Source organism: Phocoena sinus, chromosome 21 (assembly GCF_008692025.1).
Source record: "Phocoena sinus isolate mPhoSin1 chromosome 21, mPhoSin1.pri, whole genome shotgun sequence".
Lineage (NCBI taxonomy): Eukaryota > Metazoa > Chordata > Mammalia > Artiodactyla > Phocoenidae > Phocoena > Phocoena sinus.
The window spans coordinates 22,963,059-22,983,509 of record NC_045783.1 but is presented as its reverse complement, the minus strand read 5'-3'; the positions used below and the strand labels follow the sequence as shown (position 1 = coordinate 22,983,509).

At 34.7% G+C, this 20,451-nt stretch overlaps 1 protein-coding gene across 2 annotated transcripts in view; it reads right to left on the bottom strand.

Annotated features, from left to right (window-relative positions):
• The window catches only part of TNKS (tankyrase), a 180,694-nt gene that overhangs the window by 22,255 nt on the left and 137,988 nt on the right, over window positions 1-20,451 (bottom strand). For both annotated transcript variants that reach the window (XR_004347856.1, XM_032618357.1), the window contains exons 13-20: window positions 19,749-19,828; window positions 16,438-16,583; window positions 14,328-14,493; window positions 12,764-12,983; window positions 12,358-12,467; window positions 5,991-6,179; window positions 3,876-4,113; window positions 3,205-3,287 (exon numbers count right to left, since the gene is read on the bottom strand). Coding sequence is in view for 1 of the 2 variants with exons in the window: in XM_032618357.1 (XP_032474248.1) it covers window positions 3,205-3,287; window positions 3,876-4,113; window positions 5,991-6,179; window positions 12,358-12,467; window positions 12,764-12,983; window positions 14,328-14,493; window positions 16,438-16,583; window positions 19,749-19,828 (1,232 nt within the window). In the remaining variant the exon portion in view is untranslated. The remainder of the gene's footprint in view (window positions 1-3,204; window positions 3,288-3,875; window positions 4,114-5,990; window positions 6,180-12,357; window positions 12,468-12,763; window positions 12,984-14,327; window positions 14,494-16,437; window positions 16,584-19,748; window positions 19,829-20,451) is intronic.

The window sequence follows — 20,451 nt, the reverse complement described above, 5'->3', positions numbered from 1 at the left end:
AGGGCCAAAGTGACACTGGTACTATACTTAACTAACTATAAAGGACATAGGTATATATTATTTAATATAGAACTAGCAAACTATATAAGACAAACAAGTCAAGTTAGTTAAGAGACTTCAGAGAGAATAACTGTGAAGGTAAGAGGTGAGGCTATGATGCTCTGAAGGAAGTTTCCCTGGAACCAGAAATAAAAGAACTATGTTCCCCACTCCACTGAGAGAGAAGAATCTATCAGTAGGAACAGAGGCAATAAGATATTATGTGTCAAAGCATCTCAGGAAAACAGGACGCCTCTGCCTTCAGCTCAATAAACATGAACTAAATGGCTATACATACACCCTAACACTTTCCCTCACCTCACAAATACCTGGCCCTCATCATATATTACCGGACTGACATAGAATGCTAATGGCAGAAAATCCTCTGGGTAAGTTATGTAAAGGGTTACAGAAGGTATTACTCTATAACTAAAGGCTAGTCAAGTAACAATTGTAGTCAAAATAAAACTTTGATTGCTTGAAGACTGGGCCAAAAGACAGTCACACAGAGTTCAACACAATGAATGGTGATATCATTTGTCTGGAGGAAAGAGCTATGCTAGGTAATAGACATTAAATGGAAGAGTCAACATATTGATAAAAAAAAGATACAGAAATTATTCTGGCAAAAGGAAAATCAATGGAACCATTTACTCAGAACAAAACTGAAGTGAAAAAGATAACAATGAAACTGATGAAACCAGGATAAGCTGTCAAAAGGACCAACTGTTAAGACTAAACTATTAAACTATTAAAATCAATAAAGTGAGATAACCAGGCCACAGGAAATCAGTTACTATAAAAGAGAATATATAAAGTAAAACAGAAAAAAGAAAACATAAAATTATGATGCGAACTGACTAAAAGAGTAGAAACTGAACTCTTGAAAAACGGTTAACTGGAATTATTTGAATTAGCGTCTGTTTTTATTAAGCAAAGATATGTGAAATTTCAGTTACTGTGGATATGATTTGGGAAGAAGGGAGATGGCTGGAATATGGCTTTAGCAGAGGATACTGCTTCTAAAACAGCTTTAATACCTTCAAGGGAAGGATAAGGGAAAAGGAGTCTTACTGTTTAGGCTATTCTCATAAGAAATCTCCAAACCAGAGGGTGAATCAATGGCAGGTGCAGCTTAAAGGAAAAGGAAATTATTATAGCAGTTTATGAAGTCCTCCCCACCAGACAGAAGATACAACTGATATTTCATTAAAGTATATTTTAAAGACTGGCACAGAAGCATCTGACTGGGAATTTTAACTATCTGGACTTTTGAAAGTATTATTATATTTTACAGGTCAGGCAAGTGATAGGTTAAATGCCTTAATCAGAATCAAGGTCTTCTTTTAGTCCAGTGCTATTTCTACCCAACTGTTTTGATCATCAAGAGCATTAAAGATCAACTACAATATATAATATGAAGAAATTCAGCTAAAATAAAAAAGACATTAGAAAATCTTAATATCGTAATTGATATGAAAAAGACCTGGAGTTTTTAATTAACTCTAAACTGACTATATGCCTAACAAAGAAATCAGATGGGGCAAAGAGGCCAGTGAAGAATTTGGACACTATATCCACATAAAGAATAACTGAAACAGAAGGTGAATTTATGCTAAATTAGGAGAAACTCTGTAAGGGTGGGTGGGTGGGTGGGTGGTTGGAAGGGTAAATCCACGATAAGTTCACTAGGTCTTAGAAATATAAGAAGGGCTATATTATGTTGTAGTGAGCTGAATGGTGGCCCTCAGAAAGATATGTCCATGTTCTAATCCCCAGAACTTGCAAAGAATCTTTTTTGAAAAACTTTTTTTACATCTTTGCAGATGTAAATTCAGTTAAGGATCTTGAGATAAGGAGATCATCTAGGACTATATGGGGAGGCCTTATACTCAATGCAAGTGTCCTTACAAAAGACACACAAAAGAGAAGACAGACACAGAGAAGGCACGGTGAAGATAGAAGCAGAGATTGGAAGGATGTGGCCAGAAGCCAAAGGGGCCTAGAAGCTGGCAGAGGCATGGGGCAGATTCTCCCCTAGAGCCTCTGTAGGGAGTGCAGCCCTGCCGGCACCTTGATTTTGAACTTCAGGCCTCCAGAACTGTGAGGGAATAAATTTCTGTTGTTTAAGCCACAGATTTGTGGGAAATTGTTATGGCAGCCCTATGAAACTAATGCTAGTCTAATATGTAGACCAGAGGTTAGATTTCTGTGCAAAACAGGGTAAAATGTAAACATAAGATTAATAGATTATACATGGGGCAGATTTGGGTGTACTTTAAATTACAAGCATTTTATCATACCTGCCCAAATTGTAACAAGTTATTGTCCTACATGGATATAAAAAGGGTAATTCCTACATCTGGGAGAATGACTGTGACCTCTAAAGATCTTTCCCATTCTAAGATGCTATGTGTATTAGTAACAGTCAAGTCAAACTCAGGAATTTATTATTTGATAGTTAATGGTAATAAAATCATACAGTGATAAGTTAAAAACTCATTATCCTGTATAAAAACAGAATGACAAACAGAAGGATCTTAATTCATAAACACCCTAATGATGACTTCATACTAAGACCTTCACAGCCATTTCAGATACATCTGAAAATAGGCTAAGTCTATAAGCATATGGCCAAGTTTTGGTTCAGCATTATTTTAGGCTCCACCTAGACAATGGAAACTTCATAAAGAAGCAATTTTTAAAATGTACACTTGCCCAAGAATTATTTTGCTATCCAGTAATGGATAATTGCTTCATGAAGATTTTGCTAAATAGTTAACATAAAAATTTCTCACTAGTTTTAATGGAGTCTAGTCACATTAGTAATAAAATGAGATGAATACTGGCTAACACTTTTTGGAAACAAAATAATGAGGAAAGATTTTGAAAACATTCTTTTGCAGGGGTTTCATGGCCTAAGTTTTGATATGTAATAAAACATATTGAGCCAGACTGCTTATAAAGATACAACAAAATAACAGACTCTAATCATCTGTTAGACAATTTTGGAAAGAAGCATAAAATACTAGATTCCTCTAGCTTTTTCAGAAATTTGTTTTGAGTTTTAAAAGAGCAGCGAAGAAGCAAAAAAAGAAAGAACAAGTGGCAATTAATAACTCTTAATATTAAATTAAAAAGACTCAACTATATATGAGAGCTTACCTGTTCTGTTTCAAAGATGTCCCGAAGGTGTTCAAGACCAAGGCTTTTCAGGAATTGGCTAATATTCATGTCAAGACCAGCAACTAAAACAGACATACATTAAAGTTTTTCAGAAAGAAGTTTATCAATCTAAAGGAAGTTCCAGTATTTATTTAAAGCCGCGGCTCTTTGACACCCTTGGCTGTGCAGATGATTTTACTTCAAGTTACCTCTGAATTTGATGGGGAAATAAATGCAGAGTTTATCTTATCAGTAGTACTTATATTAATTTTATAAAGCATAATATAATGCTTTTAGTGAAATATTTAACAGTGGAATTTAAAAATCCAAATTTATCAGCTATTGTTTCAGCTTTCATTTATCAGCTATTGTTTCAGTTTTCATTTCTTACATAATCTCTCAGTATTTTTCTGATATAATTTCAGTAATAAGACTCACTCAGTTCAATAAGATAATATGGTTGGAAAAGGATATACTGGGATATACATAAGTAAGAACAAAGTAGATGCCAAAGAATTTATTCTACGAAGACATATTTCTTATAAGCTGTTGTGTACATGAAAGCTTACAGACAGGATGTCTTTAAGTGAGGTGTTCAATAATTACCAATAGAAAAGTGAATCTGTTCATTTAAAACCGCAAAACCAATACGCGTTCACAGGTGTACTTGCCTTCTCCTTCCTTCCTTTCTGTGCCTGCTGCGCCATCCCCGGCATTAGACGCTCCTCCTACTGCCAATTCTGCTAAGGGGCCGGCGAGGTTGTCTATGCTGCTAGCAGCAGACAGGCAGGAGGGGGTGGATGCTGGTGAGATCAGAGAGGCACTCACTACAGTAGCCTGAGGTTTAAAACAGGTAGGTAAGGCCTCTGGGGGCATGGCGTCTATCAGCAAAGCTCTGATATCGTCAGCCTAAAAAAATAAATAAACAAAATAAAATAACACAAAAAAATTACGTTTTAAAACAATAAGTTTCTCACTAAGGACAAAATGCTTAGTGAATTTTTTCTTTAATGAATGCTCCATTATTCCCTATTGGGTTTTGATCATTCCTTCCTCCTTCCTTCTCTGATCCACAGCTCCAAAGAGTCCCAGTAGTTTCAATAGGTAGAATGGAGAAACTATACAATTTAAAAAAAAAATTTCATCTTTTGAAGATCTAATGTGCAGCTTGGTGACTACAGTTAATAAGCACTGTAAGTACTTATATAAGTACTGTACTATATTCTTGAAATTTGCTGAGAGTAGATCTTAAGTATTCTCACCGCACACACAGAAAAAAGTTGACTCTGAAAAAAATCCAAGAATGTGAACTATATTGACGCCTAGAAATACTTTTTAACACTAAATGAAAAGTGTGCACACAATTGTTCATACTTATTACACATGTATTCAAAGGACATGTAAATTAACAAAGATTTGAATAGAGTTAAAAAAACAAAGTATTTCATCTTTCATCTAAAAAGGAGCACATTTTAGAATGCTGATTTCAATCATCTCTTCTTTAGAAGGAGTTTCCATACATAGTATGTGTTGCTTATGCTTAACAACTACAATAATTTTTGTTCAGTTATTTAGTGCATACTTAATAATTTAATGTACAATTAAAATCTGGTGAAACTTTAAAGGGACAGCACTTATTTTGGCTAGCTTATTCACGAACTCTACAGTCTGCTAGGCACAACTGTCGTTAGAGTATGTGGGAGATTGTCCCCAAAGAGAGCCAGCTATCCTTTCTTCCATGTACATCTGTGCCCCTCCTTCCATCAGAGGTGGCACCTCCCTTCCCTGGAATCTGGGTTGCCTATGAGTTTCTGTGACCAATAGAATGTAGAGGAAGTGATGTTCTGAGGCTTTTGAGCCAGGCTTTAAAAGGATTGGCAGTTTCTACTTTTTTTCTCTTAGAAGTCATCCTCCCATGCTGTAAAGAAATTCGAACTAGACCACTGAGTGTGAGATACTACGCAGAGAGAGGTACTGTAGGATTTAAGGCCATCTGAGATGCTGCAGCCTCAGCTGAGCTCCCAGCTAAAGGGAGCTGGCAGAACAGCAGAACTGCCTAGCTGAGCCCAGTCAACCCAGAGGACTGTGAGGAATTATAACTGTGAGTGGCACTGTACTAGCCACTCACTTGGTTTTGGTTAAGCTACTAAGTGTTTTGAAAACTGTTACTCAGCAACAGATATATAAAACAGAATGTGGCTTAGAAAAGTTTTTTGGTTAAAAAATTCTAAATTATGTGTCCATACAGTAACTCCCTGATTTCCAGAAAATTCAGGAAAGATGTTTCTTTACTGTGTTTAATTCTGTAGTTAAATATCATTTAACCACAAAAATTTAATTCTTGATTTTGAAACTATTTCTACAGTATATCAGTTTACTTTTCCATCTTCAGAAGAATGATATACTGCTTAGAAGATAATTTTTTCTTTGACTATCTCACCCCCCTCAGGTAAATTACCATGAACATCAGATGCTCTAGAATAATAAGCCAAAGTAGAAGGTGTTAAGATATTTTACGAATACAATCTATATACAAGTTTTTCTATGATTCATGTTTTCCCTCCAAGTTAAGTATGGCAAAAAAAAAATTAACTTACTGCTTAGTTTGCCTTAATAGTTTTAAATTATATAAAAATGAGAACTTAAAAAAATTCATAAGGAAGGAAATTTGTTCTTCTTCCGAGAGATATATGCACCACTAGAGGTAAACCTGTTAAGTCCTGGAATTTACTGTCATTTCTGAAAGTATAACAAGCAAGTCTAAATATTTTGAAATGAGGACTTACCGTTGCTAGATCTAAAGGTGTCTGGCCTTCTTGGTTCTTCATAGTTGGATCTGCACCATGTGCCAGGAGTAGGGCACAAAGCTGTGTCCTGCCTTTTTGGGCTGCTTCGTGAAGAGGAGTAAATGCCCACTTGTCTGTTGCATTTACACATGTGTTGTATTTTATCAGTAACGCTGCGATGTCCACATGCTGAAGAAAAACAAAAGGATGCCAAGAGGTAAGAATGAGATTATTTGGTAAAGCTCCTTCAGGTACACTTGTTTTTATTTAACATTTCATTCCCTCTATATCTCTATTCTCATCCTTAACAGAAGTTTCTTCTATAAAAAAAGAATATTCATTGCACCCCTCCACCTGTATTTTGGACTTCATCTTTTCTTTGCTTCCTCTAAAACATCAATTCCACAATTATTCTGTTACCCTGTAATTCTTCATGGGAGCCTTAAAAATTTTTTTTATTCAGCCTTATATTCAGATCTATCTTAAAAATAAACATATAAGATGAAACTATTACCTGACTCCAAGTTTCCTAATAAGGGGCTAACCTGTCTGTCAAACTTTTCAAACCAGCAACCTATAACCATTGCTTCTCTTTATCTTCCCATTTCTCTTTCTAACCTATTGCAACCTGATCTATTTATTGAAAACACTCATCTCAAAGATTCTCAATGTTCTTTCTTCAGCCTTTGGGAAAGTAACATAACAAAACATTTTACAAAAATTAGTCTGTCGAGCCAAAATGACTTAGTGGGTGGAGGAAATGTCAGCTGCAGACACATTAACTAATAACCTGGGCATGAGGTGATAAGATCCTCAACTGTGATGGTTAGAGAAGAACGGAAAAGAGCTAAATTTGAGAAATTTTGAAGGCAAAAGAATCAGGTTTTAGAAAGACAAATTAACCACAGAGGAAGAAAGATGAAAAAAAGAGTCAAAGGTAACTGCCTTTTTTCTTTTTTAATTTGGTCTAGAAGATTAAGAAAAAAAAAAGGTAGATGGAAGCATTAACAGAAATTGAGTAGCAGAAGTTTAATTAGGAATGAAACTATAAGGAAGGTTCACTTGGGGTATGTGGTTTCTGAGGTACAATATCTAAATAATGATGTTCTGTAAATGGTTTCACACAAAAGGTCAGAGCACAGGTAAGGGGGTAATTTACTTATTCACTTACTCTCTCTTACCGACTCACCCACCAACTAAACATTTGCTGAATACCTATCTGAAGCTGAATTTCATGAGAATGGGAAGAGATGGGGAAAGTCAGGACAGAAGTATCCCAGGATAGAATTTAGGGCATGTTTCTTCAAATTTTCCTTTAAAATTCCTTAATATTTTCTTTGCTCTCTTGAAGACACTCACTTCAAAAAGAATAGGTACTTCTTCTGAGGTAGTATTAAAGTATTTTTTGGTGTTTTTTTAAATATAATACAAATACTTGTTAATTTTAGGAAAACTGATTTCAGAAAACAGAGGAAAATACAAATCAGACAACTTCTAAGAAAGCTTCCATATTTGCTCTGACAATATAAAGACAACAACAACAAAAAAGAGCATAACCAGACTAGGGCTTCTGAGAACAGGCCATGTTTTGTGATCTTTTGGGGATTATGAATGAGGTATATCATGATTATAAAATTGATTCTAACACAAAAGATAAAAATAGGTAACATTTGTAGCACTATCAAAATCACTTAAAACAAAACAGACCCCAGTGATTTATCTCCCTTATTCAAAGGATATATGTTGAAAAGAATAGCTATTTTTGTTCAATTAACCCAAAAGCACGGAGTAATTTCAAGCTTCTCCCCTGTAAGGTTATGGGGTGTTTAAACTAGGTTCCTGATGATTAGTTTTATTCTACTCCATTTGTGTTGGCAGTATAATATAATTTGGTAGACTAATTTGTATAGGCTTCCAAAATTAGATAGTCCAAGGAAAATTATGTGTGTGTGTATAAAATGAATCATATAATGGTATGTATTATTAAACTTTCTTTATATTAAATTTATAGTTTATGCTTAGAGAAACCAATTACGTGCTTATTAAATTTGCTGACAAACATCTGAAACAGCAATAAACAGGAAATATGCTGCTACCCAAGTAGACTAAAAACACAATTCTTTAATCTTTTAAATAGCCACACCACTGGGGCAAAACAAGTAACTGAAATTTAAGGCTGACAAATACAATAAATAAGCTACAGCTCAGTCCTATACGATACATAAGAGCAAAGCATTGAACTAGAAGGTCTAGAAAAGGAATTGAACTCTGCTGGAATGTTTCCAGGGGTCAACTTACTATGGTTTCAAAATTCAGCTGCAACACAAAATGCTTTAAATGACAAATGCAACATAAAAACACTGCAAGGGCCCTAATTTAATTTTAGAAAGTTGGGAAGTAGGGAGAAGAGAAACGTGTTTGGGTTCCAGTTAGAGCAATTTAATTGTACGATAATGTCATGAAATCCCCCTAACATTATACATTTTAGAGAAAGCATTAAAAAATGAAAAATTTGAGAGAGAAAACTCAGCAAATTGATTTACTCTTATGAGATAATAGAAAACTACATGCTGTGTGGTAAATAAATATCAATGCCTTATATCTACTGAAGAGCAAAAAAATTAGTTGTCTTGTGTAGATGTATATTAAAAAATAATATAAGGCATTATAATACAAAAACACTAAACAGGATAATGCACATTACCATTAATATATACTCTCATGAAATCTGTAACTTTTATTTAAACTTCTTAAACTATGTCTTTGTTTCTCCTTTTGGAAAAACTGAAGTGGTAAGTTCTTTCTATGTAAAAAGGCCCAAAGACACACAGAGAGCTGACTGAGCTCTCCAGAGGAAAAAAGGTAAAATATGTATCAAAGGATGATGACCAATAAATAACAGCTTAAGTAACTTTATGTAATTTCAGATATCTCACACAATTATTTTATCTGCAGCTACCAGTCATTATCCACTACTGAAGTCAATTAATCTGTCTGTTTAATACTGATATTGAGCTGGTCAAACATACAGCTAATTCCTAAGGCTGTGAGATGTAAAAGTGACACACAGACCTTATTCTGACCGGCCCAGTATGAGGGCTGTGTGGATCGAGTTATCTCATAATAACTGTATTCCCTTGGATTTGGATAGAATGCACTTTCCACATGCATGGTCTTACCTAATTATCACAATAACCCTGTAAAGACGGTCTCAGCATCTAAGTTTTACTAGTGAGGACAGTGAAGATTAGAAAGATTAAGGCACTTGCTGAAGACTTGTGGGTTATGGAGGAAAAGATTAAAGACTAGATCCCAGAGGTTCAGACTCCAAATTCAGGTCTCCATTTCGCCACATCTGCCTGCATGGTCTTGCTAGACTAAAACACAAGCGCCATTTCCTGACAAGTTGAAAATGGCAGAGAGTATGATATCAGGGAAAAGCTATTTAAGCAGAGATCACTGGGTAACCCTATACCTAAAACTACTCTACCAATAGCCTTATTTTAAATATAGAAGCCTGTATTCCATACAAAGTGCCACCAAAATCTCCTTCACAAAACTATCATTTCAGGGCAGTACATCATATACACCATGCAGCCAGGCCAGTCCAAGCATCATCGATATTAATACTATATAACCAGTGTTCTGCCACCCTAACAGAGCCCTATAATTTCATTAAAATATCCAGCCAAGGCTTATGTGCTATATGAATAAAAAGGGGCTTTGGAAAGACATATGGATTTATATGTCTAGAGATAATGAAAATATAATTATATCCACCCCTTAGCTAAAGTAAGATAAAGTAGCTTAAACATTTTTTATATCATGGTTAACCTTGGTCCTTATTTTAAGTCTACTAATTGAGACTGAGATAAATACAGATTTGATGTGGTTACTGACAACAGGTTATATGATATACAAATTGCATTAGATAAAATTATTTCATAGAGCAGAGATTCTCAATGGAGGGAATGACCTTACCTACTGCCAACTGAAAATCACTATGAGATGTTACTGGGGGTGGGAGGGTGGGTATATGTTGTACATGGTAAAAACATGGTAACCAAAAAAGTCAAGAAACCATCAAAGTAAAGGTTTTAGTGAATAAGAGTACATAGTCATTAGCTCACAGATATTTGATTTTTAAGTTTCCAAGTTTAATACAAGAAGGATTTTTAGAGTGAGTCAAAAAATCCACCCACACACTGAGGCAAAAGTACTTGCTACAAACATACTGTCTAGCTCATTAGCATTCTTTAGTAGAAGGATGGGATGAACCAGGTTGACTGAAACCTCTACCAAATGCCCTCTACACAGCCTGGAGAACTTTCTCTTCATTTTTACCTCCATAAGCTACATTCATTTACAAAGAGCTCAGCAGTAGGGATGTGATAAAAAGCAGGATAACATAAAAAGAGAGAATGAAACTAAAAATGCTCATGATCTTTCTCACTTGGAGTTAGAAGAGGAGAGCAGGAGCTGTGGATAATGGTGAAATAAGTTTATGAAAACGGGACAGCGGGCCTCTGGTCAGGAGGCGGACTGCATTACACTCCCTCAGCTAATGGCAAGATAGTTGCAAGGGAATACGAACAAAGACAAGGCCATCCTGCACTCTACCTTATTATATTTAGCCACAAAAGAGAACCACTATAAATTTTCTTTCTTTCACACTGGTCACAGATTGACACATATGTGTAATAAGTAGAATCTCAACACCTTTCCCATCAGAAGAACGGGAATTAAAAGGTAAAATACTTAAACCTTAAAAATTTAGTTTTACTTTCTTCATCCTCAGTGACAACTATGAAAGCTATGAAAGGAAAAGACTGACAGGACTGAACTTTTCCACATCCACAAAGTATGGGATATACTGGAAACACAGTACATAGATCAACATAGTCTACACAGTTGACAGTTTAGGTTTTATTAGATCAAGTCAAGAAGTATAATTCTACTGCCTACACCTCTCCTCGCTCACTAGTAGATTTATACAGAAGTTAAAAGACACTGATCCCATCAGCTTTATAAACTCTTAACTGATAAACTTTTAACTGAGGCTTAGAGACATGGAGAGAAGGATCATGCTAAGAAAAGTACTGGACATTATTCTCCAAATGATACATATCTATACTTATAACTCAAAGGTAAAAGGATTATACACACACATATATGTAGTATATTAGCAGTAAATATTTAGCATGCCTGGTCTTCAGTAGAAATACATGTAGTACAGTGAAATTGAGAATTTTATATGAAAGAAGGCTAAAAGAAAATTCTAATGATTTTAATAAAGGATTAATTATCTTTGGAAAGATAACCTCAAATACAGAAGTTTCAAGAGGATTTCAGTACTAATAATATATTTATTAAATTTGAATAACTTTCAATTAGCATATATCACACTTGGAAGTAAAATTTTCTTTCTTTCTGTCCAACTTGAAACTAGGTTGTTTGCTTTCCTTGATTATTCCCACTCAGACATGTCATCTCCCTGAAATACTGGTCTTTGAGAGGGGGCATGAGAAGATGCAGATATTCTCATTATGAAGGGCAAGGGAGAAGAGAGTAAAAGAGTATGGGAATCATGGTGATTAGTTTTTACTTATAGTCTGTCAGGCTTTTGCAAATCTGGAACTGTCCTCACCAATAATGATTCCATCTATGAGAGCCCCTAGTATGTACATTCTTGGCACGTGTGCATCTTTACAGTCAAATAGGGATTCTGACAAGCACAAAAGCATTCATCTTCTTCCTGTGTGATTCATCAGACCTAATAGTGGGCCTTGGTGACTTCCAGGCAGTCAGTCAACAAATGTCAAGGCACTGGAATACAACCCTCTTCCTCTTTTCAGGTGATGATTACAGATTACAGTTACAGGGCTTTTTCAAGAATCAATTGCGACTTTCAATGTGGGGTTTTCAGCTAGTCATCTGAACTCTATGAAACCACATACACCAATAGCTCAACCATTTTCTTGAATCTTTCTAAGATGCTGAGGATAAACATAAGCAAAGCATAATTTCCATGCCCTACAGAGGAACCTCCTGGTTTTTCATAGTTTCTAAAATCTACTTAAGGTAGAGTTAAAATTTATTATCTACATCAATAAATATTAACTGAGCAGCCATTACATAACAATTATTGTGCTAGATAATGTGAAGAGACCAAAAAGCTATAAAAAGTAGGTCCTTGGCCAAAAGATAGTTTATGCCTGAGAAGGCTAGAAACACTCTGAATAGTAAGATTAAAATTGTGCTAAATTACGCTGTTGGTTAGATATCTACTTATTGCATGCATGGTATGCATTTAACAAAGTAGTAAATATCAGTGAAGTTTTCTAGACTTTAACTTTAGCATGCTCACCCCATAGGATGCTGCATTGTGAAGAGGAATTAAACCACCTTTGTCTTGGGCATTAACATCTGCTCCATGCTCTAGAAGATATTCAGCTACTTCCAGGTTATTGTAGCCTGCTGTTAGAATGAGAAAAGGCAAATGTCAGCTTAAAAGAAAAAGGAAAATATGTATATAAATGATAAGGACCAGAAAACATTAATACTTTTTGCTTTAAACTACTATCACACAATTAAGTATAAGACATTTACAATAAGAAATTTATATAATTTATAATAAGAAATTATTTAAAATCACATCAATCAAGCATTTTCTGAGTAGCACTCTTCATGCTCAGCATTTCTTTCATCTTCTGGTGAGCTGTATTAGGCATCTAAGAAAGATCATGAGCCTTGGAAGGGCTGGTGATGCTTACCTGCCAAGTGCAGAGGGGTTGAGTTTCTGCCTTGGGTGTCTCGGCAGTTGATATTCTCTGGGGTACAGAGCTTCTGCACTCTTGCCAGGCAGCCCTTCTTGGCAGCATCCAACAAAGCAGCATCTCCTCTCAGTAAGTCCTGAATATCTGTGTCTCCTTCTTTTACCAAATCTAAAGGTGTATTTCCATCTCTGTTCTTTTTAGTCGGATCTGCTCCATGCTACAAAATAACCAAATGGGGTTTGTGTTTTCTGTAGTATCTTTGTTTTGTTTCTTTATTTTTAACTTCACCTTCACTCATCCAAAGAAAGATTATCTATTCTATACACATTGTGAAAAACAGAGGAAATATTTGGTCTTTCTTGCAAAATTCCTACTTAGCAATATACTGGATCAGCTTTCTAACTATCAATACTTCCCAATCAAAGCCCCAAGCCTCAGGATCAACAGTGATGGTGAGTGGGAAAGGCGTCGAGTGTCTTTTACTTTTTGTATCATATACTTTCTCAGACTCCAAGCTGTCTTCAGAAACCACTTTTCCTTTTAATCACGGCCTGGATATTAATGTTGACCAGATTTCAATTATATAGAGATACTCAGTGTTGATGAAGTGAGAAGAGGAAGACACACAGGTGGAAAAAGTACTTAATTCCAAATGGAATCAATAACAAGAAAGTTTGGTAATTTAAAAATATTTCCATTGTAAGTCTTAGAACCTATCATGAAATTAGGTAGAAATGTATTAACAGTTAATTTGATTTTAAAAGTTTAATCATCTATACCTATGAAATAAGGTCAATAAAAGTCAAGAATCTTTATTACAGGCCTGACACAGACTGCTATAGGCCCAATGGAAAAATCTGGAATAACCAACCTAGACAATGAATTCACATTGTCCTAGAAGTTATTTCTTACTAACCAGTGATAATAAAAACGAGTATCAAATACAGTGTTATTCTCAAAACTCATAAGAACATACTTGATCCCATGAAAGTTGCAGGAGAAGAATTTTATATTTAACCAGGACAAGTTTTTCTCTAGTTTAAAAAAAAAAAAAAAAAGAGAAAATGACATAAATACATGTCCAGTCATTTTTCACATCTTTTAATTAATTTCACATCCTTTAATTTAACTTCATATCCTTTAATGTTTAAATAATGCTTAATAATTAGAAATGAGCTTGTTAACAATAATAAAATAGCTAGTAAGAAAAAAAAATCAAACTTGATGGAAAAACTTGGTTCTTCTCGTACAAATGTTTTCTGATATTAATACTGTAAGTATCAGATAAGCAATGCAAACTAATTCAACTCTTTCCAAAACCTACCTTGTTGAACTGTGATGAACTCAACATAATCAAGTCAGTTCAGAAAGGCACTTCAGACATTACTCAAAGCTACGTGAGTATCATGATATCACACTTAAACATCTCCCTAAAATAGAAAATGGAGGCAGTCTCTACAGCACTTACTGCACTGTATTATAGAATAATTTACTCTGATGTAATTTTATGTCCTAACCAAATAATAAATATAATTACTTTATAATTTTAAAAATTACATACTTTTAAAAGGAGCTTGCAGATTTCATATTTTCCTTTAGCTGCTGCTTCATGTAGAGGGGTAAATTTCCATAAGTCTGCCACATTGACAGAAGCCCCATGCCTTACCAAGAGCTCAGCTACTTCATAGTGTCCATATGAACAAGCATTATGAAGAGGCACCAAGCCACTAAACAAAAGAAAATTATTTTAAAGACATACAACAAATCTTTGCATTAAAATGATATGTATACTAAAAATAATTCTCTATGGCATTGATTATACTGAACACTCACTTAAAAAAAAAGTTCTCCTCTGATCTTGAAGATAGCATCATCCATTTCCAAATAAGGATTAACAATTTCAAAAATGTCCCTTTCAATATAAGGACGTTGCTTAGTTTCTTGGTGATGGATATAAATTTCACAGCAATCTTTATTCTTAAAATACATATAGATATACCCATAAAAAAAGGTTCTATTATAATACTTTTAATTCAGGTTTCATCCTGGCAATATAAAGAGCAACACTACAAAGTGATTTCAGGAATAACTAATTAATAATCTGGTTTTATCATCTCTCAGATTTTCTTCCATTTGGGTCTTCCTAGTGAAAACTGTATGCTTGCTTACTTATAAAATACACAATGCAATCTAACTTATTTACTTAGGCAAGTTCAACCTTTTGTTTTTGGCTTTTTTTTTTTAATTGTTAATAATCTGGTAGTGGTTTCTGTGCATAGATTTAAATATTTAGGTGCCAAGCAATGAAAACCCAAAATCCAAGTGATAGAGAAACTTCAGTATTCTGTAAAGAAAATAATGAAATCAACCATAAACTCTAGTCAGATGAGCAAACTATCCTGTGATGACCCTAAGTTCTGATTGGAAGGCAGCTGGCATTCTAAAAGGACAAAGATGTCCCCATAAAAAAGGATGCATCAAAAGGATAAGTTTAAGTTGCACTTAGTACACAGCAAACACAAGGTATCAAATTAGTACCTTTTTACTTAGAGAGATCAGGTTTTTCTGTTTTTGTTTTTAATGTTTTGAGACCAAAAATACTGACTGCTAAAATGGGGCAATAGAGGGACTTCCCTGGCAGTCCGGTGGTTGAGACTCTGCACTTCCAATGCAGGGGGTGCAGATTCAATCCCTGGTCGGGGAACTAAGATACCACGCGGCGTGGCCAAGAATAAAGTGGGGGGGCACTGATGGCAATAGAAACAAATGTTGGTTCCTCTCTAACGCACCATAATACTTTGAAAGAGCTAGTGATAATATTATTAAATATTCATGTCTGATGTGTCCCTTTTAAAAGATAAATAAGCCCAAAATGGTTAACTGAGGTCTAAGTTGTGTGGTTTAATTCTACAGCAGTCTGGTATGTAATTACACAGAAAGGTGCTTATTTATATTTTAAGATGGTATGAAATTAACTCAGGATATGGAAGCTCATTTCAGTTAAAACTTCCTTCTTGCTTTTCTAAAGAGCTTCCACGGCTGCTTTAAACTCTGTCTAGATAAATTAAAACAGTTCAGTAAACTAATAAAAAATAGAGAATATCTGAATGAGTAAAAATAAAATTATGTTTCTATTACTATGACTTTGGGATGGGTGGCTTCTTTTAGGAGGAGATTAAACATTTTTAATAGCAAAAAAAGGGGTGAACAATAAATTACAAACTATATAAACACGTACATAATGCAGTAAAATACTATATATAGGCATTAAAAGGATGAAATGAACTATTAAGTACTGACATGGAAAGACATTCAGCATATACTACTGGGTGAAAAAGGCAAATTGCAAAGCAGACCGTGTGCAGTGACATCATCATTTACATTAAAAGTAAGCTCCACCACAACAGCACACGCACTGCGACAGGTCCTTCAAAACTCCAGACGGTTTCAACAAAATATTGATGCTGTAGTCTCTAGGAGGTGGAGTGAGAGGGACTTTTCACTTTCTATACTATACATTTCCATAATGTTTTAATTTATGCTTTAAACTTAAAAAGAACATGCATTACTTTCTTAATAGGGAAAAAATACCTAAAACTTCAAAAATATAAAGAAAATAAATTTTAAGTATCAAGAAAATGAATCCCAAACAGTGAAATTCTAATGCATACCCTTTGTCTTTGGCATGGACATCGGCACCATGGTGTAGGAGGTACTCCACGACAGACACACGGTTATAGCCTGCCGCAAAGTGTAGGGGTGTAGAATGCCGGCCCTCTAAATCTCTGCAATTCACATTCTGAGGGCTGCAAAGTTGCTTTTATGGCACACACACACAGACAAACACAAGAAGAACGTTAGTATTTATTCATAGAACTCGCTCCAAAATACTGCAGACATCTTGGATAAATTGTATTTTTCTAATGAATATTTCTTTCCAAAGATTAGATAATACAAGTGATGTTTTAAAATCAGCACGATGTTTGGCTTTACAGTGTCTACAAATGTTCCGTTTGCAGAGCTATTTAATCTTTTTCAACATTTCCCGGCCAAAATCTTAATCAAAAAGAAAAACCCATAATAAGGCAAGCATTTCCAAGGCAAATGGTGCCTTCCTTCTTCATAGTTATAAGGCTTTCCTCCCCGAGACTGCCTGTAACAGCCTGTACGCTTGTACCAGCACGCTCTTAGCCACTCTTTGCTCAAATAAGACCAACCCTGGTTGACTGCAGAATTGCCCAGAATTCTTGCCTCCTTTGACGTGGCAAGAAGGCGCTGGGAAAATTACATTAATTCTGTCTGGGCCATCCACTTGGCCCTTTGATCCATCTCAGCAAAGCCATGCAGTCAACAATGTTTTACTTGATCTTTGAGGGGATATTTGTCTAAGTCTACACGTCAGATTGATTCTGATCATATTCTAGTTTCTGGCCTTTTATCTCCTTCAGCTGTATCCTCCAAATCTCTTCTATTTCACCTATTCTTTTGAATATTATCATTTCAGCACAAGCTCAACTGTTTGCTTACAAAGCAGTAGAAGCAAAGTTAGGCCAGAGCGGTTGCATTGCTGATGGTGACAGATGGACTACAATAAAAATATTTGAGGAACAATTTATAAAGAATCCCCTATTTTTTCAGTGAAAGGATTATTATCTATGTGTGAAAACAATCATCATCTCCATTTTACAGATAAATAAACCAAGGCTCAGAGAAGTTAAGTGACATCCTTTTTCATACAGTGGGTAAGGGGTAGAATAAAAACTCAAACCCCACTTTCTTGATTCTTAATCTTTTGATCTTCTTGCTACATCACTGCTTACCTACTTAATTACCCAAACTCAGGGAAGTGATGAGAAAAGAGGTAATTAAAAGAAGGATTCTTAAGTTAAAAAAGCAGAGAAAAACGGTGACATTTTCTAGGCTACAGGTATGATGGCAAGGGCTTTCATATATAGCTCACTGTAATGAGCTATTATAATATAAAAACTCTGAACCTGGTAGATATCTATGGAGATACTGAGGAGGGGCTGGTAGGGTAAAAACAGGGCTTTTCAGGTGGTACAATTTTTATATGACAGAAGGAAGTCTGGGCATAAGGGAGAGACTAAAATCTGAAGAGCCACTGTCATCTGGCCAGGTTATATCTTTTCATGACAACTGAGTCTGTGGCAAATTTTATATATTTTATTAATATATAAATTATAGAATCAAAAAACAAAATTAAACAGAAATAAATACATAAACTAGAAAGAAAGGCTACAAAAATTGACAATAAAGACCTTCTATGGTGTCTTACATGATTGAAGCTGCTTTTCTTGCTGCTTTTATTCTAGTTCTTTATATTCTAAGTTAGCTTGTTTTTTCTTTTGCAGAGAACAGTGGCAAAATGGGGATGAGGTAGGGAATGAAACCCAATTTATTTTATGTTTTTATTAACAAAAAGAAAGCCAATTCAGCTTATTAAATATTTGCTTTTTACTATTTGGAAGTTCTTTATCCTCTATTCTATTTCAATTTCTTTTTGAATGCCAAGGCAATTTTTATATCCTTCCTACCTGCTTCTCAAATACTTTACTCAGCAAACAGCCATTTTTTCTAATAACTAATTTCTAATGCTTTCCAAAGCCTCTAAGGAAGGAAAAGTTTATCATGCTTAATTCTCACTTAATTTGTGCTTTGTTTTCTTCTGCCATTTCTACTCTATTCATAAAAATACAGTTGGCCTTTATTGTGAATGGATTATTTAAGAAACCTGGAAGCTGTGGCATGGTTTCTAATACATACAAGATGTAGGAATTAAAACCTGCACATTAAAAAAATAATAAACTATTAATTTAATTATAATGGGCACACATAGCAATTCTAGCACTGGGGTTATCATGCTGTGATACAGAAAAGGAGTCCTAATCGCTTTTATATTTTAAGATTTTATTAGGATACATTTCAAATGATAAAAGTATTTTTAAGAAAAAAAAATATAATTTCAGATCTAAGAGAAATTTAAAATTTCTCTCTAGTGGCTGTTATGACTGAAATTTACTATTTTCCTTTAAATAACTTAGATGTTAATGTAAGATGGAAGAGAGGTTGGAAGTAGCCACATAATGCAACAAAAATAAAATTTCTAGGCAACAGAGTTTAGAAAGCATTTACTGTCATTTTCAACCAGTATACATCATCGAGAGTACTAAAATTTGTTTGCTAAAAATCACAAAAACCAAGTTTGTTTAATAAGAAACGACAATAAGAAATGAGCAAGATTAGTTTGTAAAAAATAAGCTGGTAAGATTATCAATACCAAATTTGCAATTAGCCTTTCTTTAAAAAAAGGAAAAAAAAATAAAACTACAAGACCAATTCCCAAACAAAAATAAAACTCATACCCCTTTCTGCTATCTTCTTCCACACATGAATGATTATAGAGGGGAAGTGTATGTGTTTTAAAAAGGCATATTCAATACTAGAATATAATTTTATATTTGAAAAAATTCAATCTATAATCATTGTTTCTGCACCACAAGTAAAGGTTGATAAAATTTCCTTGGCAAAAGCAATGACAGAGAAAAGAAGATCCATCTTCTGCATATAGTGAATTCCAAATGGCTGCAGGATCATAAGGATGTTTTCCTAGAGCAAATGTGAGAATCTCTTGGAAAAGGTCAAGAACATTGTTTCAAACTTTACTATTACCTGGGCTTGAACTAGCTTGGGAATTTATGAAAGTGGCCAAAATAACATTTTAATTAATAAAAGTGGAAATAAAAAGAGCATTCATATAACCAGAAGTAAAGTGACTAGAAAGTGGTTTAATGTACGGCACATACTAGGAAAACCTTCACAGTTAAAGATCTCTCCTGTTTATGGATCTACTCTGCTCATCCCTTTTATTGTTTGGATTTGAGTAGTTTCACTTACAAGCCTAAAATGAATTGGTAAGCAAAGGTTCCACAGGGCTACCCAAGACATTGAAGCGCTGCCTTACCTTCACAGTTTCCAAGTCTCCGGCTTTAGATGCTTCTAAGAGCCGATAGTCAACATCAGAAGTGCGTATAGGTGTACTTTCTACATGAAAGAAAGGAAAGAGTGCTGTTGGTTTTTAAGGAATCACAGAGTAGCTAAGGAGGGAAAATTATTTGGTGAATGGAAAGAGAGAGGTTAAGGTGTCAGAAATTTCTAAGATCTAATTTAAGGTTTTATGGTGTCTTACTTCAATCTATATCCACCTTATCATAAGCCAAATTCAAACAAATTTTAGGACACACAAATCCTCTCCATCCCAATTACTCTGTCTTTCAAATTTTATGGTCAAAACTTGGCAAAGGGGAATGGAGAAACATAGGACCATGAGATCAAGGACATCTTTATGATACATTGGTCTTTCAAAGTGTTGGAGCAAAGCTTTGCAATAGATTCTGTTATGTAAACCGAGGGAAGCCACTCAACTTTCAGTACTTAATGTTTAGCCTTTCTTTTTGGTCTCAATTTCTACACTATGAAACAGAAGTAATACTCCTGAAATCAGTGACCTTAGAAAATATAATCAGTGTACAATAAAGGCCTACTAAATACAGAAATTTGTTTAATTCACATTTATGGCTTCAGGGAAATGCAATTTAAAATGTCTTAAGAGGTGTGATACAAATGTTAAGTAGAATATAATTAAAACAGGCTGTTAAGTCTAGAAG